The sequence below is a fragment of the Marmota marmota genome, unplaced genomic scaffold (genome assembly GCF_001458135.2).
Source record: "Marmota marmota marmota unplaced genomic scaffold, marMar, whole genome shotgun sequence".
Taxonomy (NCBI): domain Eukaryota; kingdom Metazoa; phylum Chordata; class Mammalia; order Rodentia; family Sciuridae; genus Marmota; species Marmota marmota.
In genome coordinates this window covers 10,653,044-10,672,045 of record NW_026000174.1, presented here as the reverse complement: position 1 = coordinate 10,672,045, position 19,002 = coordinate 10,653,044, and the positions used below count along the sequence as shown (strand labels likewise).

The 19,002-nt window shown below is 36.1% G+C and overlaps 1 protein-coding gene across 2 annotated transcripts in view; it reads right to left on the bottom strand.

Moving 5' to 3' along the window:
- Ints4 (integrator complex subunit 4) overlaps positions 1-19,002 on the bottom strand; it is a 102,981-nt gene that overhangs the window by 59,912 nt on the left and 24,067 nt on the right. For both annotated transcript variants that reach the window (XM_015477371.2, XM_015477372.2), the window contains 5 exons: positions 12,596-12,781; positions 12,134-12,184; positions 10,401-10,489; positions 9,347-9,467; positions 1,378-1,449 (listed from right to left, as the gene is read on the bottom strand). In XM_015477371.2, coding sequence (XP_015332857.1) covers positions 1,378-1,449; positions 9,347-9,467; positions 10,401-10,489; positions 12,134-12,184; positions 12,596-12,781 — 519 coding nt within the window. The remainder of the gene's footprint in view (positions 1-1,377; positions 1,450-9,346; positions 9,468-10,400; positions 10,490-12,133; positions 12,185-12,595; positions 12,782-19,002) is intronic.

The window sequence follows — 19,002 nt, the reverse complement described above, 5'->3', positions numbered from 1 at the left end:
GATGTGGGTCACATTCAACAATATAAAGCTTATACTTCATGGTGTATCTTAGAAACCTATGTGTTACCCATTCCTCCCCATTTGCTATAAGAATTTCCTTCCTTACACTGCCAACATACCATACCAAAATCAAACAAAAACCACTTAAGTAAACTCTCAAATCAAGGCAATGGGTCAGGCATAGTGGCATATGCCTATAAACCCAGCAACTCAGGAGGCTGAGGCAGAAGGATCACAAGTTTGAGGCCAGTATGGGGAATTTAGGGAGACCCTGTCTTAAAATAAAAAGGACTACAAAAATAGCTCAGTAGAAGAACACACCTGGGTTCAACCTCCAGTACTGCTGCCCCCCCCCCCCAAGAAAAGAATCATGCCCTTCAAGAAAACCATATGGAAACAGGGCATCATGATGTGTGACTGTAATCCCAGTGACTCAGAAGGCTAAGGCAGGATGATAGAGAGTTCAAAGCCAGCCTCAGTAAAAGCAAAGTGCTAAGCAAAGAATGCGACCCTGTCTCCAAATAAAATACAAAACAGGGCTGGGGATGTGGCCCAGTGGTTGAATGCCCCTGAGTTCAATCCCAGTACCCAAAAGAAACAAAACAAACAAAACCATATTGGGGAAAAAAAATGGAAAAAAAAGTACTTGTCTTGTGCATGCAAGATAAGTACTCTACCAACTCTACTAACAAAGCACAAATATCAACTATATAATCATTTTAATTTATCTTTTTAAATTTATCTAATTTAATTTATCTTTTTTTTTTTTTTTTGGTGGTGCTGGGGATTGAACCCAGGGTGCATGTGAGGCACTCTACCAACTAAGCTACACTGCCAGCTCTTTAAAGAATTTATCTTACAGAGGGCTGGGGTTGTGGCTCAGTGGTAGAGCGCTCACCTTGCACGTGAGAGACCCTGGGTTCGATCCTCAGCACCACATAAAAATAAATAAACAAAATATATTGTGTCAATGTATAACTAAAAAAATATTTTTTTAAAAATGTTATTTAAAAAAAAACACAATCAGCATATAGTATTTCCTAATTATGATAACAAATTAATGAAGTAGCTTGTAATTTGGTTCAAATTGCTCAGATTTTAAATTAAAATATAATCTAGTAACCCTACTACATTTAAAAAAATTTTTTTTCTTAGTTGTTGATAGATCTTTATTTTATTTATTTATATGTGGTGCTGAGAATCAAACCCAGTGCCTCACACATGCCAGGCGAGTGCGTCACCACTAAGCCAGTCCCAGTCCAACCCTACTACATTTTAACAACTGCATGGGTTGCTAAATTAAAGCAACACAACTCTGCATATTGCTACATTGATATCATTCACAGATATTCAGAAACAACAAACAATTCAAGTTACCCTGAGATCTGACATCAGTTTCTTGTCAAGGGTCTGCTCCAAGAAATGAGAACTGACTTGCTCCATAGAGCCCTGTAAAAGGAAAGAATCCAGAGCATATTAAACAACTTTTATTATTTGAACATTAGCTTAATATTCAAAATTTGCATTCAACTTAAATGTATAAAGATAGTAAAGATGCCTATGGGTTCTAAATCATCTGGAAGACAATAAAAGTAATAGTAATAGTATCAACTGCTGCAGCTCACATATGCACAGAGCTTACTATATGTCTCAAAGCTTTATTCATATCTTAACTCATTTAATCCTCATTACAATCCTGTGAAGTAAATACTATTATTAGTCCTCTTTTATATATGGAGGGGGAAAAAAGCACCAAAAACATTAAGTAATACATTCTCTGTCACAAAGAGAGTAAATACCTGAACTGATATATGAACTCAGACTGTACAACTCTTTGCCTTAACTACTACTGTTTCCTGTTTCTTCATTCCTTTTATTCCATTCTTTCCATTCATTTGTTCATTCATTCATTTACTCAATCAATAAAACAAACATTTATTTAGCAATGATTCAATTATATACCTATAGCTACCAGGACCAGGAATACAAAAATAAAAGACACCAACACTATAAACAGTGAGCTGGCAAACAATGAGGGAAACCGACAAGCAAAAAGATAACTGCCTTATGGTATGAAATCCTACAATACACATTTATAAAGGATGCTATGGGAATTGAGACAACAAGCAGTAGGGAGTGGAGGCAGGAAGAGAGATGTTTGGGAAATCAGATATCACAGTACAAATGCATGATGTACAAGAGAATGCCATGTGGGAAACATTCAATGGTTTTATGAATGGGACAGGACAGATAGGTAGAGATCAGATTATAAAGTCTTGTTTGCTAGGAGGAAGGAGTTACCTTACATGAAAAATAATTATAATCTCCATTAAACACTTAATGAAGTCAACCATATGCAAAATATTTTACTTATATTTTTAAAATTTATCCCTCCTAATAAGCCCATGAAGAATGTACCTTTATTACCCTTTTTTTTTTTTGGTACCAGGGATTAAACCCAGGGATGCTCAACCACTGAGTCACATCCCCAGCCCTTTTTTATATTTTAGAGACAGGGTCTTGCTGAGTTGCATAGAGTCTCACTAACTTCCTGAGACTGACTTTGAACTCAAGATCCTCTTGCCTCAGCCTCCCAAGCTGCTGGGATTACAGGTGTGTGCCACCACTCCCAGATATTATCCCCATTTAAAGGTGAGAAATTGAGGCTGAGAAATAAGATAAATTGCTTATTTGGAGTAAGGGAGAGCATGGATTTATACTTCATAAAGTGCATCTTGCAGCAATGTGGCTAATGGATCAGAAGGAATCAAAATGGAAGCAGAGAGATCAGTTCAAGAAGCTATAAACCGGGCACGGTGGCACATGCCTGCAATCCCAGAGGCTCAGGAATCTGAGGCAGGACAAGCACAAGTTTGAGGCCAGCCTGGGCAATTCAATGAGACCCCATCTTAAAATTTTTGAAAAAGGGTTAGGGGTGTAGCTCAGTGTTAGAGCACTTACTTGCCTAGTAATATAAGGAGTCCTGAGTTCAATCCTCAGTACTGCCCCCCACCCCAAAGGCTATATAAAGCAGGTCATAGACATCTCCTAAGGCATATATCTGAGACATTTTCCAATTTCCATGTATAAAAACATGAAAATGCTTACACAGGCATAGATCTTTTCTCCAACCACATTTTCATAGAAAATTACATGTTCTTTGTGAATATCAAACAGACCCTTTCCTCTGACTCTATAAGAACAATTTTACTATTTTTGACTAAAGTAGTTTCAGATTAACTTTTTTTTTATTTAACCTTTATTTTTTATTTATTTGTTTTTTATGTGGTGCTAAGGATCGAACCCAGTGCCTCACCCATGCTAGGCAAGCACTCTACACTGAGCCACAAGCCCAGCCCTCAAAATGACTTTTTATCACAACCTAGTTGTTTGCTACATAGATCTGTACTAATGTCAGACCTAAACATTTTTATTCAAACATCAATCGTATGAGTAAGAAACATTAATTTTTATGGTCTCCTAACTTTCTCTCTCTTTTTTTAAACTTGTTTTTACTTAGTTGTTTTTTATGTAGTGCTGAGGATTGAATCCAGTGCCTCACCCATGCTAGGCTACCACTCTACACTGAGCCACAACCCCAGCTCCCCTAACTTTCTCTTTAATTATCCCACCATTATCAGTAGTTGGCTTTTCAAGAAGCATTTCTTCCTCACAAAGAACAAAGGACTGAATGATTATGCAGTAAGTTAGTCCATCCATAGTTTCCAATGACTCTTTGACTGCCTCAGCTGAGCTCTCTCCCCACAATACAGAAGACATCAAAAAATTATATATCACTTGAAGTTAATTTTAAGTGTCACAAAGCTTTCCATCTGAATCCACAAATGCCAAGAGCCATATACATAGGAATCCACTTAAAAAATAGTGACACCTAAATTAGCATGGGCCAAGCAGAAATGGAGAATGGACGGATTCAGGTGATGTCCAGGAGGCAGAACTGATATGAGCTGATGACTCAATGGATAAAGAACAAAGAAAAATAACTCACAAATTTCTCTATTCCAGATCTTAGTAGAAGATACCATCCTTCAAGAAAATACAAGAGGTGCAGGTTTGGGTCAAAAAGATAATAAATTCATCAAAACATGCACCAATTAGAAAAGCATCCATATTCTTGTCTATTTTAACCAAAACAAAAAGAATCAGGTAAGATGTATAACTAATATGCTTAACAAATTAAAATTGCAACACTATCCAAGTATAATCTATATAATCTCAGCAAATCGGGAGGCTGAGGCAGGAGGATCTCAAGGTCAAGGCTAGCTATAGCAACCTAGAGAGACCCCATCTCAAAATAAAAATTCTTATTTTTTTTATTTTGAGACTAAAGAAAATGAACCAGGAATGTAACTCAGGGGTAAAACTTCCCTGGGTTCAATCTCCAGTACTAATTAGTTAATTAGATAGTTTTTTTAAATATTTTTTTTAGTTTTACATGGCCTTTATTTCACTTTCTTATATGCAGTGCTGAAAAGCAAACCCAGTGCCCCTCACATGCTAGGCAAGCACTCTACCTAGCTTGCCTTAGATAATTTAATTAAATAATTTAAAATGCTAAGAAAGTAATTCACTGGACAACTTAATAAACTGTCTCTGAAACGAGATATTTAATAAACCAGTATCAAACAGGTTTTCAGAGCAAAACTTATACTTTATTAGTATAAAAAACATAAATCCGTGTATGCACCCTTTCTTTATTCTAGTTTTAAAATGTTATGGTTTGGATCTGGTCTGTCCCCTTATGTGTCATGTATTGATGACATGGCCATCAATGATGCAATGTTCAGAGATGGGGCTTTTAAGAAATTATTAGGAGGCCAGGGTTGTCACTCAGTGATAGAGCACTTGCCTAGCATGCATGAAGCACTAGATTTGATCCCCAGCACCACATAAAAAAATAAAAACAAATAAAATAAAGGTATTGTGTCCATCTACAACTTAAAAAAAAAAGAAGAAATCATTAGATCATGAGGACTCTAATCTCATTGGTGGATCAATTCATTTGATGGATTAATAATTTGAATGGATTGTTGGGATGTGATGGAAACTGTAGGAGGTGGATCCTAGTTGTAGGAAGTATGTCACTAGGGCTGTGCCCTAGAAGTACGTGTACACCTTCATCCCCCACTCCACCCCACCCCCTCATCTCCTCCCTGCTTCCCAGCTGTCATGAGTGGGACAGCTTTCATCTACAATGTCCTTCTGCCATAATGTTCTGCTTCACCTCATCCAAAGCAATGGAGCCAGTCAACCATGGATTAAAATCTCTGAAACCATGAGCCAAAAAATCTTTCCTCCTTTACATTTTCACGTCAGGTATTTTAGTCACTACTACAAAAAGCTGACTACCACATAAAGCTTCTAGCTTCTATCTAATTAGTTAATTAAAAAAGAAACCGAAAAACAACTGAGATAGATTAGTGCATCAGTCATTAAACTGCCACTAAGCAGAATATCTGCATTTGCCTCAGGAAAGGCCAATCCTTGGCAGACTCTCAGGCATAAAAACCAACAAATCACAATCTTAAAATGTTATAACATTTTAAGATCCAAAAGTTCAAAGACTTTTGGGAGTTTGCAAATACCAATTAATCCTTTTGACTAAGAGAAACTGAACATCATAAGAAATCATTGAACTGAAGACCACATCCTAGATAGAATGTCAATACTAGGCTTAATTTCAAAGTAGTGACTATACTCTAAATAGTTCCATGGATCTGCTTATTTAGAAATTAAGTTTTTTTTTTTGTCCCCTTCAGGCAGTTATAAAAAACAACAACAACAACAACTAAAAGCCATTCTCTTTCACATAGTTCACATGGTTTTGAATTTCCCTTCCTTTTTTTGGTACTGGGGATTAAACCCAGGAGTGCTCTAGCACTGAGCTACATCCCTAGTTTTCTTTCCTTTTTTTTTTTTTTTTAATTTTGAGATAGCATCTCTCTAAATTGTTGAAGGTTTCACTAAGTTGCTAAGACTGGCTTCAAACTTGGATCCTCCTGTGTTAGTCTCCCAAATCGTTGTAATTATAGGCATATGTCACCACACCTGGATAAATCTTAGTCTTATTATCTATAAAATGAATAACATAATATCAACCAAAGAATTTAAAAGGATTAAAAAATTACTTACAAATAGTATGTATATGAGGTTATGTATACATGCGTATAGGTATGTGTGCTTCCATATAAGTGTGTGTGTGTGTGTATGTGTATACGTATGACTTAAGAGTCTAGTTTAGTAAGCTAGAAACTCTATAATATTATTAGAAAAATTAAGTTATTGATTAATGATACTAGGAATCAAACTCAGAGGAAGCACTCTACCACTGAGCTATACCCCAGCCCTATTAATTACTTCTGAATACAAACATAATTACTTATATAATATGAAACTTTTCATATTTAAAATCATTAAACATAAAGCACCTGACTCAAGTTTAAGAATCATCCAAATAGAAATCCTTTCACTATACCATTCATTATTCATACATCTTTATAGGAATAGATTTTAAATCCTTTGCAGGTACAGAACAACATTGTCAATGATCCTGCTTTAATAATTGTTTTTCAAAACTACCTACTCAAGATATATCATTAAATTATTCCTCTAAAACATATTCCCTCCATCATGGGGCCAAGGTGCTGCATGCCTGTAATCCCAGTGACTCAGAAGGCTGAGGCAGAAGGATAAAAAATTCAAGGCCAGTCTCGGAAATTTAGTGAGACCCTCAGCAAATCAGCAAGACCCTACTTCAAAACAAATAATAAAAAGGACTGGGGGCTGGGGCTGTAGCTCTGCAGCAGAGTGGTTGCCTAGCATGAGTGAGGCACTGGGTTTCATCCTCAGCACCACATAAAGATAAATAAAATAAAGACATTCTGTCCATCTACAACTACAAAAAATATTTTAAAAAAAAGGACTGGGACTTAGTAGTTCATTGGTAAAGTGTGCCTAGATTCAACCTCCAGTACCTAAATAAATAAATAAATATTCCCTCCACTCAAAGACAAGTTCATTGTAGATGATGATGATCAGTAATTGTTAAATAAAAGGACTTGATGAATGATTGGACTATTTCATAATTTTAAAACATGGACTGGGGTTGTGGCTCAGCAGTAGAGTGCCTGCCTAGCACGTGTGGGGCCCTAGGTTCAATCCTCAGCACCACATATAAATTAATAAAATAAAGGTATTGTGTCCAACTACAACTAAAAAACAAATATTTTTTAAAAAATCATGCCAGGGATATAATTCAGTAGTAGAGTACAAGTATGATATACACAAAACTCTGGGTTCAATCCCTAGTTCCAAAATATAAAATAAAAACACTCATAAACCAAAACCAAATTTGAATCCAAAACAGAATCACTATTAGCTTAACTCCATTTAATTATAAACAAGTAATATAATCCATTGGTAGGAAATTCTGAAATTACCCATATTTATTCTTTATTATTCCATGAAAATGCTTCACATAAGTTTCAGTACTTACTCCAATAAATACTGACCACAATACTATAGCAATCACTGGATCTGTGCCTAGGGCAGTCAGATCCAAATAATTCAGCCAACAATCTCATCAATAGTGGCAATGCTAGTAGCCAAAGGAGAAGTGTATAAAAAGAACCTCAGATTTTCTTGCTATGACATACAAATACTTATATATACTCATATATATGTATATACTACAATCCCTACCAAGTTCACATAGTACTTTACAATTTACAAACCTTTTCTTAGAAAGTATCCCATTTGAGCCACGCATAGTGGTGCACGCCTATAATCCCAGTGGCTCAGGAGGCTGAGGCAGGATGATCATGAATTCAAAGCCAGCCTCAGCAAAAATGAGGTACTAAGCAACTCAGTGAGACCCTGTCTCTAAATAAAATACAAAATAGGGCTGAGGATGTGGCTCAGTGGTTGAGTGCTCCTGGGTTCAATCCCTGATACCCGCCCCAAAACGAAAGTATCCCATTTGAGCATCGTGACAACCTGTGAGGCAAAAATGAGAGATATTAAAGCCCCATTTAACAGTGAAGATACTGAGACTAAAATCAAGGGACATATCCAATGTAACAAAGATAAGCTAATTATCAGGCCAATACTCTAAAGATAGTTCTATCCCAGTACCAAAAAAAAAAGGATATCTCTACCCTAAAAAGTTTTGTTGTTGTTATTGTTTAAACAAATGTGCTATGGCCAGGCACAGTGGCACATGCCTATTATCCCAGTGACCCAGTGACTCGGGAGGCTGAGGCAAGAGTATCTCATATTAGACACCAGCCTTGGCAACTTAGTGAGATTCTGTCTCAAAATAAAAATAAACAAGGGGTCTCAGAGTTCAGTGGTAAAACATCCCTGAGTTAAATCCCCAGAACCACAAAAATAAAAACAAACAAACAAATAAAAACGTGCTATGAATAGGAAAGAGCCAAGCTAAAAGAACATTAGGATCTGAATCCCACTATATAATTTTCTGTTTGTGTAAACTGGATGATTTACTTAACTTCTCAGTGTGTCAATTTTCCCATCTGAGAAAAAGGAATAATAATATCTATCTTGCAGGGTTGCTATGAAGAGTAAATGAGAAAAGAAATGTAAAGGGCAGCCTTGAAAATATTTAGGCCATAACAGGTGCTTAATAAACAGAGGCAACTATTTTTATTAATTTCCTCTGTCTCTAGGCCTTGGCTATCTTGTATGCTAACAAGGTTAAATAGTATTATCTGTGAGATCTTTCTAATTCTAAAGAAGACTACTTATCTATAAGAAAGTAAGCTATGTATTTCTATAATAAGAAATTCTGAGGTTTCTAAAAATGACCCACACCTGTCCCTATCTATAGTTTCTGAAAATGTTTATGAAAACGTAGTAGGAGCCGGGCATGGTGGGACACGCCTATAAATCTCAGCTACTTGGGAGGCTTAGGCAAAGGGATCACAAGTTGGAGGTCAGCTTAAACAATTTAGCAAAAGACCCTGTCTCAAAATAAAAAATAAAAATGGCCAGGAATGTAGCTCAGAGGTAGAGCACCCCGGTGTTCAATCTCCAGTACCATACATACATACATATTAAAAAAGACTTAACAGGCAATGTGTTTGCTAAAGAAAGTGTATTTTAATCAAGCAGAGTTAAGTAGTACATGCCTATAATTTCAACTACTCTGGAGACTAAGGTGGAGGATCTCAATTTCAAGGCCAGTCTGGGCAACTTTGGGAAACCCTCTCCCTAAAGAAAATAATAAAAGCACTGAGGATATATCTCAGCTGATAAAGTATCCATGGATTCAATCCCAAACAGGGGGGAAAAAAGTGCAGCTTACCAATAGCTTTGCAGCTTGAACACGAACCACCCAGGAGCCATCACTGACCATGTGACAAATTTTTCCAAATGCATCATCAACTAAACGAATTTCTTCGTTAGAAGAAGGGATTGGGACAATGCTAGATTAAAAGAAAAGTAGAAAAAAACACATGAACATGAGCCCAAGACTGCAAGTTCAATAAACTAAGAATGACCAATGAAAACTGATACACAGGGAATGATAATTGAGCAATACAGTTCAAATCCTAGAATGATGAAACACATTTCAACTTAAACAAGTCTAATTGGAAGTATAAACCAACCCTCCTACTGCACTGCAAATTTTCAGTGTCATAAATAAAAGTGTGTAACCTACCAAAGGTTCAAAGATTCATGAAGAAACCAAGAACCTGGGGTTGGTAGTATAACTCAGTTGTAGAACACATGCCTAGCATGGTACGGTTTTGTGTTCAATCCCCAGAACCATCACCCCCACCCCCAAGACACATACACAGAGAAAAAAGAAAGAAGAAATGAAAAACACTACAGAGTATTTTGTAGCCATTTATTATCTCCTATAATGGTACTACTACAATACAATAGACCTCAGAGTAAATCAACAATTTAACCTCTGTGAAAATACTTTTAACCAAGAAAACACCAAACTAGTGATCATTATTCTCAACACACACCTGGTACCTTAGTTGGCATTTGGCCCAAACAAAAACTAAATTAAATGGATCTCAAACAATATTAGTGACTAACACCCCCCCACTGCTGCCCCCAAAAAAGCTAAGACACTTGAGAGTTCAGTCTCTTCAATTACAGTTAAGAAGACCGATTGGGACCCAAAAAGGTGAAGTATCTTTCCCAAGAAACACAGAAAGTTTACGGCAGAGATTGAAACACAGGACCAAGCATCCTGATTTGCAGGGCCTGTGCTTGATCCCTTCCACACTGCCTTCCAGAATTCTAACCAACATTCTTTTCCTGGAGGTAGCTTTATGCTTGGTGAAAGGAGAGAAAATGGCTTAGCAATAAACAAACAGAAGTCAGCTTACACTCACACTGACCTTTCAGGATAGAGCTGACTGATAACCCAGATAAGCTGGACTGCAGCACTGCGTACTTGTTCATAGTCATCAGAGAGCAATTTACAGGCCTGAAAAGAAAGATTCCAAAAGTCTATCAGTTCTGTGTCCTCCTAGGTGATGTTCAAACTATTTTAAAATGAAGATATGGTGACTGGGTAAGGATGTCAATCAAAAATGGATGGTTTTAACTTCTTGAACATTTATCCACCCAAGAATTCTGAGCCTCTGTCAGCTGCTCTAGTTATATTTGGACTGTGGGTCCTGCCACTTTATATCTGAAAGCAGAACAACAGACTGACAGATACCTAGAATTGTATCAAACCTAGCAGAATCTGCTGGAAGCCCACTATACTTCTTTCACAGGCTCACACACCAAAGATGGATCCCCCCCCCCACCATCTGTAAAATCAAAGCACACATTTCTGTTTATTTTGGTACAACATCACTGGCCTCTGTTTCAACCTACTAACATTTCCTGTATATCCCCATGTACCCAAGATATAGTGATGGCTCCAAGTATCTACCACCAGCTCAAATTTCTCCTGACCCAAATGTTCTTAACTGTCTATGACCTGGAACTTTCTTCATGGATATCCCACTTTCAATCTTAACACAACTAAAACCAAACTCATTCTGGAACCAAACTCTACTTTATATTTCAAATCCTCCACCAGCACTCTATCTTCATTCCCTTGAGGTCCTCATCATTGATGGCCTACATTACTGACACAGTCCTATGCCATTAACATCTGAATCAGTTGACTATCTTTTTTCTGTGTCCTTAGTCTCCAAGTTTTCTTTAGTTATTGGACTTCCCACAATTATCCTATAGGGGGAAAAGAGATGGTTACATAAGCATTCTGGACCCATTCCACTTTGTCTTGTGAAAGAACAAATATGGTATACACATCAGTCACAGAGGCTTGCTAATTATAATTTTCTCCAAGAGATAAAAGCATTCTTGGTAAGCAAAAAAAATCTGACCACTGACTGTGGATTTAGATTGTATATCACTAGATTTATTCCCTTATTCTGCAAGAGAAATACTACCTGCTAAGGTCCTTTATATAGGCTGTCAGTTAGCTTTTTCACAACTTGATCATACCATTCTTTACCAATACTACATTCAGGAAAGATCTTTTTATGGGATTTCATGGTTTTGGTCACCCTCTTCCAGAAATATTCTAGTTCATCAAGTGCGGTGTCCAAAATTGATTTCATATACAGCCCACTCAAAGAGAGATCAGCAAGACTACCACTTTCCTTATTCTAAACATTATACTTTACTTCATGAACTCTGGTATTCATATTGAGCTTCCTAGATCCTCCTTCATGTATTAGTGCTATTATTCAATTATATATTCCAATTTAAAAATCAAAAGGGGCTGGAATGTAGCTCAGTGATAAATAAAGCACCCTGGGTTCAATTCCCAGTACCAAAATAAACAAACTAATAAAAAATAAAATAAAAGTTGCATCTGAGTTATATTTTATTTGCTATCAAATTTTAATAAGACAAAAAATGTCTAAATTTTTTAAACTCTTCTTGAAAAGTATGTTTTGGATATGATTGCACATTTATCCCAATTAGCATGGCCACAATTAGCCAGTTGAAGTTCTTATGTTTTCAAACTCTGAGAACCAGAGTGGCCACCCTCCCAGTTTCATGACCCTCTCACCCTTTCAGACAGAAATCATTTAAGGTAAAATACCTGATTATAAATTGTTTGGTGTAATTTCAATCCTCTTTCATGAAGCTGCAACTGGATAAAAAAAGACAGTTTAAGTATTTGTATTTAAGTATTTTTTAAGTATTTGTGGAAAGATCAATATTTCCAATGTCTCCACACAATCTCATATATTTTCCCACATTATATAAGAGTAATATAGTTCCTTTCAGGCAAAATCAGTCTTATAAGATAGTCCAAGATTTTATTTAAACATAGTCCAAGATTTTTTAGCATAAGCACTCAAGCATTTAAAAAAATTAATCCATGGAATATTCCAAGGGAGTACTAGGAAACTGAAATAATGACAAAACAGCTAAGGAAGAAGTAAGAGGTATAGCTCAGAGGTAGAGTGCTTGCCTCGCATTCACAAAGCCCTGGGCAAAAACTAAAAACAAACATAATGAAAACCATCCCCCGATTAGTTTCAATAATAATCAAATTTACCATGGCTTTTATTGCTGCTGTTCTGACACGTGGATCTTGGTCATTGAAATAATCCCCTATAATCTTCTGGACATCTCTGGCAGTTAGGCCTTCTGCATCTTTTGTGATACTTTTTTCCAAAGAGCCAAGATTGCCAAGTAATTGCAAACACTTATTTCTTACACCATGAGAGGTATCTGTTAAGTGCTATAAAAAGAGAGAACAAAAGGACATGATTAATATCTTTAAAAATAAACACATAAGGGCTGGGTGTGTAGCTCAATGGTAGGATGCTTGCCTCGTATGCATGAGGCCCTGGGTCCAATCCCCCCCCATACACACACACACACACACACACCACAAATTAAAAAAAAAAAAGAAAAGAGAAAGAAAAAAAAGCATTGCATCAATTTCAGGAATGATTTCGATCAATATATTCGCACCAATCTGTTTAGCATCATGTTACTTGAATATTCCTCTAACACATGAAACTTTAGAAAACAAGAATCCCATTTTTTATTTTTTAACTTTTATATCCCCAATTGCCAGCATTTTGACTTGTACATACAGAGTACATACTTTAATCTGAGTGACTTGGGAGGCTGAGGCAGAAGAATAAAAAATTCAAAGCCAGCCTGAGCAACTTAGTGAGGACCTAAGCAACTTATCAAGATCCTGTCTCAAAATTTAAAATTGCAAAGGGGCTGGAATTAGCTCAGTGGTAAAACACCCTGGGTTCAATTCCCAGTACCCAAATAAACAAATTAATAAAAAATAAAATAAAAGTTGTGTCTAAGTTATATTTTATTTGCTATCAAATTTTAATAAGACAAAAAATGTCTAAATTTTTTAAACTCTTAATATCCATAAAGCAATATACAAAACTCTTTAAGTGAAGAGTTCAATGGGTTTTCACAAAGAGAATACACACATAACAAGAATACACATTGGGGCTGGGGTTGTGGCTCAGCGGTAGAGCACTTGCCTAGCATGTGTGAGGCCCTGGGTTCAATCCTCAGTACCACATAAAAATAAATATATAAAATAAAGGTATTGTGTCCAACTACAACTAAAAGATAAAAATAAAAATAAATAAATATATAAAAAGAAAGAAAGGAATGGGGGCTGGGGATGTGGCTCAAGCGGTAGCGCGCTCGCCTGGCATGCATGTGGCCCAGGTTCGATCCTCAGCACCACATACAAAGATGTTGTGTCCGCCAAAAACTGAAAAATAAATATTAAAAAATTCTCTCTTTCTCTCTCTCTCTCTCTTTAAAAAGAAAAAAGAAAGGAATGGAACACAGCAAGGCATGGTGGCACATGCCTGGAATCTTAGCTACTCGGGGAGCTGAGACAGGAAGACCCCAAAGTTCAAGGCCAACCTTGGCAATTCAGTGAGGTCCTATCTCAAAATAAAATTAAAAAGGGGTTGGAAATGTAGCTTGGTCATAGAGCACCTCTGTGTTCAATCTCTAGTACCAAAGGCCGGGGATGTGGGGATGGGTATGGAATGTGAGGCGCTGGGTTCGATCCTCAGCACCACATAAATGTAAAATAAAGATACTGTGTCCACCTAAAACTGAAAAATAAATATTAAAAAAAAAAAAAGATCAAATCAATAGTATCTGGTTTCTTTTGCTTAACTTATGTTTGTGAGATATATCCATGGTACAGCACCTAAAATGATTCATTCATTCTCATTACTATGTACTATTTTATTTACAAATACAACAAAATCTATTATTCCTTTCTGTTGATAGGTATTTGAGCTATTTATAGCTTTTGGTATTAAACTAATGCTACTATAATTATTCTTATGTGTGGTGTTTAGTGCATATGGCCACATTTCTGTTAGTTATATACTTAAAGTGGAATTGCTGAGCCAAAGGAAATGCACAAAGTCAGCTTAAGAAGATACTGCCAAACAGTTTTCCAGTGTGGTTAACTTATTTTAATTTACACTTTCACCAGTGGTGCATAAGTCCTCCATGTGTGCCATATCCTTGGCAACACTTGGTACTGTCAATATTTTTCATTCTAGCTCCTCCTCACCAACATTTTAAATAAATTATCAGTTACTTCTCTCATACCTAGTTCAGTGCTAGTAAAATAAGCTGTAAGGCAGTAACAGGAACAAAATATTATTTGAGGAAATGAAGTTGTATACCAGACTTTCAAATTTTTTCTGACTAGGACCCAAAGCTAGAAATTCACATTATATTAAAACATAATACAGGGCTGGGGATGTGGCTCAAGCGGTAGCGCACTCGCTTGGCATGCGTGCGGCCCAGGTTCGATCCTCAGCACTACATACAAATAAAGATGTTGTGTACGCCGAAAACTAAGAAATAAATATTAAGAAATTCTCTCTCTCTCTCTCTCTCTTTAAAAAAAAAATATTTTAAAAAAATAAAACATAATACATAAAAATATACATACAAGAAGCTAAACAAAACAATATTCACCCCTATGTCTTGTGATAAACCCTGATATTTGTATTCTGTTTTTCAAAATATACCAACTGTCCCATAAAATTGACTGCATTACCTACTAACGTATCATTATCCTCAGACTGAAAGGCATTTATATGGAGAAGAGAATGGAACTTGAAATTTTAAAACCTGGGTTTAAGCTGGGCGCAGTGGTGCACACCTGTAATCCCAGTGGCTGGGGAGGCTGAGACAGGAGGATAACAAGTTCAAAGCCAGCCTCCACAAAAGTGAGACGATAAGAGACTCAGTGAGACCCTGTCTCTAAATAAAATACAAAATAGGGCTGAGGATGTGGCTCAGTGGTTCAGTGCCCCTGAGTTCAATCCCTGGTACCAAAAAAAGAAAACACCCTAGGTTTACAGAGTTCCTTAGAGACATAGCTAGTTTTGAGACTAGGGCAAAAAATAAGTAAGAAGAACACAGGACAACTTATGCTAGAAAGCAAGGAAGATTTCTAAGACTAATGGAGTTCTGACCAAAAGGACTGAGAAACCAATCTATAGGGGTTTCTGCTGTCAACACTTTCATGACATCAAAAGGAATTCAGAATGTAAACTATTCCACAAGACAAATGACCCAGTTTCTTCAATATACCCATAGCATTTAAAGAAAATACAAAAGAAGCCAGGCGTGGAGGCGCATGCCTAGAATCCCAGCGGCTCAAAGGCTGAGGCAGGAGGATCATGATTTCAAAGCCAACCTCAGCAACTACGAGGTGCTAAGCAACTCAGTGACACCATGGCTGTAAATAAAATAGAAAAAAGGGCTAGGGATGTGACTCAGTGGTTAAGCTCCCCTGTGCTCAATCCCTGGTAACAACAACAAAAAAGGGCTTTGGATTTGGCTCAGTGGCCAAGTGCACCAGAGTTCAATCCCTGGTACCAAAACAAAAAAGGAAGTACTATTATAAATTAAAAGAAGTTTAAGAGACTGTCTGAAACCAATATGTGGATCTTTTTGGATCCTAATCTAAATCAAACCAACCATAACAAGGGCATATTTAATGAAATTTTAAAATTTTAATATAAATTGGTATGAGATGATATTAAGGAGTTACTGTTAATAATTATAATAATTAAAAAATATACTACCATTAGAGACACACAATTAAGTATTTGCCATTTAAATAACATGATGATGTTAGGGATTTACTTTAAATCACTCTAACAGACAACAACAAAAAGTGAAAGGGGAGAAGAGATGAAAAATATTGCAAATTGTGGGATTTATACTCAAAACTGGAAAGAATAATAAATTGAAATTTTCCATAATATTAAGGGGTTTTTTTGTTGTTGTTAAAAAAAAAAAGACCTGGATTCAAGTTGCAGCTGTTGACTCACTAGCTATAGAATATTTAGTCAAGTCACTGGACCTCTCAGAATCTTACTGTTCTCTCATTTGCCTTACTTAATATACAGATTTATTAAGAGGCTCAAATTAGGAACATAAATGTGAAAAACTTTATTATAAGCCATGATATGACTATTAGCTATTGTTACTATAATCTAAAATAAGGAAAGTAGAAAGTCATATATAAAGCATATATAGTACTCTTCTAGAGACTGTATGTTCCATTACTAGGAAGGGAGGGAGACGGATGGTAGGGCAAGAAGAAAGACGGAGAGAGAAATTAATTATGTATATTTCAAATTAGTGATTTTATTTGTGGATAGTTGTTTGTGAAAGGAACTATCTAAAAATACTTGTTTTTGCAGCTGTACATGTAGTTATCACCTTGCAAAACTATATATGCTTTATATATGACTTTCTACTTTCCTTATTTTCCAGTAAGTAGCCCATGTATTCATACATTATTAGGCATTATCACTTAATCCTATCATTCTTTTTTTCTTTTTCTGCAGTTCTGGGGATCAAATCCATGGTCTTGTGCATGCTAGGCGAGGACTCTACCACTGAGCTAGTCCCCTAACATGGGCTACTTACTGGAAAAGCTAATTCAGGAATCAAAATTTCCTTATACTTACTCAATCCAATTCTCACTTCTCATACAGCTGCATTATTTTCTTCCTTCCTTCCTTCCTTCCTTCCTTCCTTCCTTCCTTCCTTCCTTCCCTTCCTTCCTCCCTCTCTTCCCTCCTTCCCTTCCTTCCTCCCTCCCTTCCTTCCTTCCTTCCTTTTTTCCAGTTACTGGGGACTGATCCAGGGGTGTTTTACCACTGAGCTTTATCTCAGTACTTTTTCTTCTAGGGGTAGTGGGGTACTGGGGATTGAACTCAGGGGCACTCGATCACTGAGCCACATCCCTAGCCCTATTTTGTATTTTATTTAGAGAAAGGGTCTCACCAAGTTGCTGAGGCTGACCTCATACTTGAGATTCTCCTGCCTCAGCCCCCTGAGTCACTGGGATTACAGACACATGCCACTGCAACCAGCTAATAAGTAAACAATTTCATGATTTTGGAAACTTTGCTCACTATGTTCAAAGGTGAGCATTTGAAACCCAAGTATTTAAAAAGTTCTGCACACTAGTATGGCAATATGTAAATCAATGGATGTGTAACTGATGTGATTCTGCAATCTGTGTATGGGGTGAAGGTGGGAGTTCATAACCCACTTGAATCAAAGTGTGGAATATGATATGTCAAGAAATTTGTAATGTTTTGAACAACCAACAATAAAAAATTAAAAAAAATAAAATAAAATAAAATAAAAAATAAAAATAAAAATAAATAAATAAATAAATAAAAAGTTCTGCAATACCTATTTTCTTTATATCTATTTATACTCTTACTCACAAGTATCAATATTCTCTACCCATGAAAAGTTCCTCAGGTTTCTAATAGTACCAGATAAATTTAGTGATACTACTCAATAAGCAATTCTTATGATTACCTTTCTGGGCTTCCAACACCTTTTGCAAGTAACACACCCCCATAAACAAATACACAATTCTGAACAAACAGGAAGACATATCAAACAGGTAAACATATCAAGAATAATACTATCTGGGGGTTGGGGTTGTAGCTCAGAGGTAGAGCACCCGCCTAGCAAGTGTGAGGCCCTGGGTTTGATCCTCAGCATCACACAAAAATAAACAAAAAATAAATAAATAAAGGTGTTGTGTCCAACTACAACTGAAAAATATATATTTTTAAAAAACAATAATACTGTCTAGGAAGGAAGATACAAATTTAGAGAAAGGAAAAAAGAACATCACAAACTGTGGAGTTAGGTTTGAGTTACAAGTAGAAATGATAACTGACAATTGTTATTATATAGAGACACAGAAATAAGTAGATATAATTATGTATATGTAACATAAATATGTATCCTCTTACTCTATACACTGAAAGTACACAAAAGCAATACCCCAATAGCAATGAGCAAACCAAGCATCCAGCTCTTGGTTTCTAAGTATGATTCTCCACTAAAAGGAATCAAGTCTTCTAGATGAAAGGCTGATGTGAGGTAGAGCAGAGAAAACAAAAATTACCCTAGAAGGGCTGGGGATGTAATTTAGTGGTAAAATATTACCCAGTATGTGTAAGGCCCTTGGTTCAATTCCCAGCACCACAGAGAGAAAAACAAAAGACAATCCTAATTAGAATAAGTCATACTTCATGTTTAGTTATATATATTATCATATATAACTAAAAAAATAAATTTAAAAACAGAAGAGATGAGTCTAGAACATCTTATTATAACAGAAAGAAAAAAAATATTCAAAAAAGAGAGAAGAGTCAAAAGGACACATACACAGCTTGAAGAGGCACCCAACTAGTCAAATTAAGAAATTTAAAAACCAAGATCAAAGACAGTAATAGGTGACAAACCATTGAATAAGAAAACCATTAGTCCATAACTAACATAAACTGAAAGTTCAATGACAAAATATTTATACAGTTTAAAAGTACCTCCCCACAAAATATTTATTAATTTCAAAGGGAAAAAATAATTTACAGTGAAGAAGCCTGA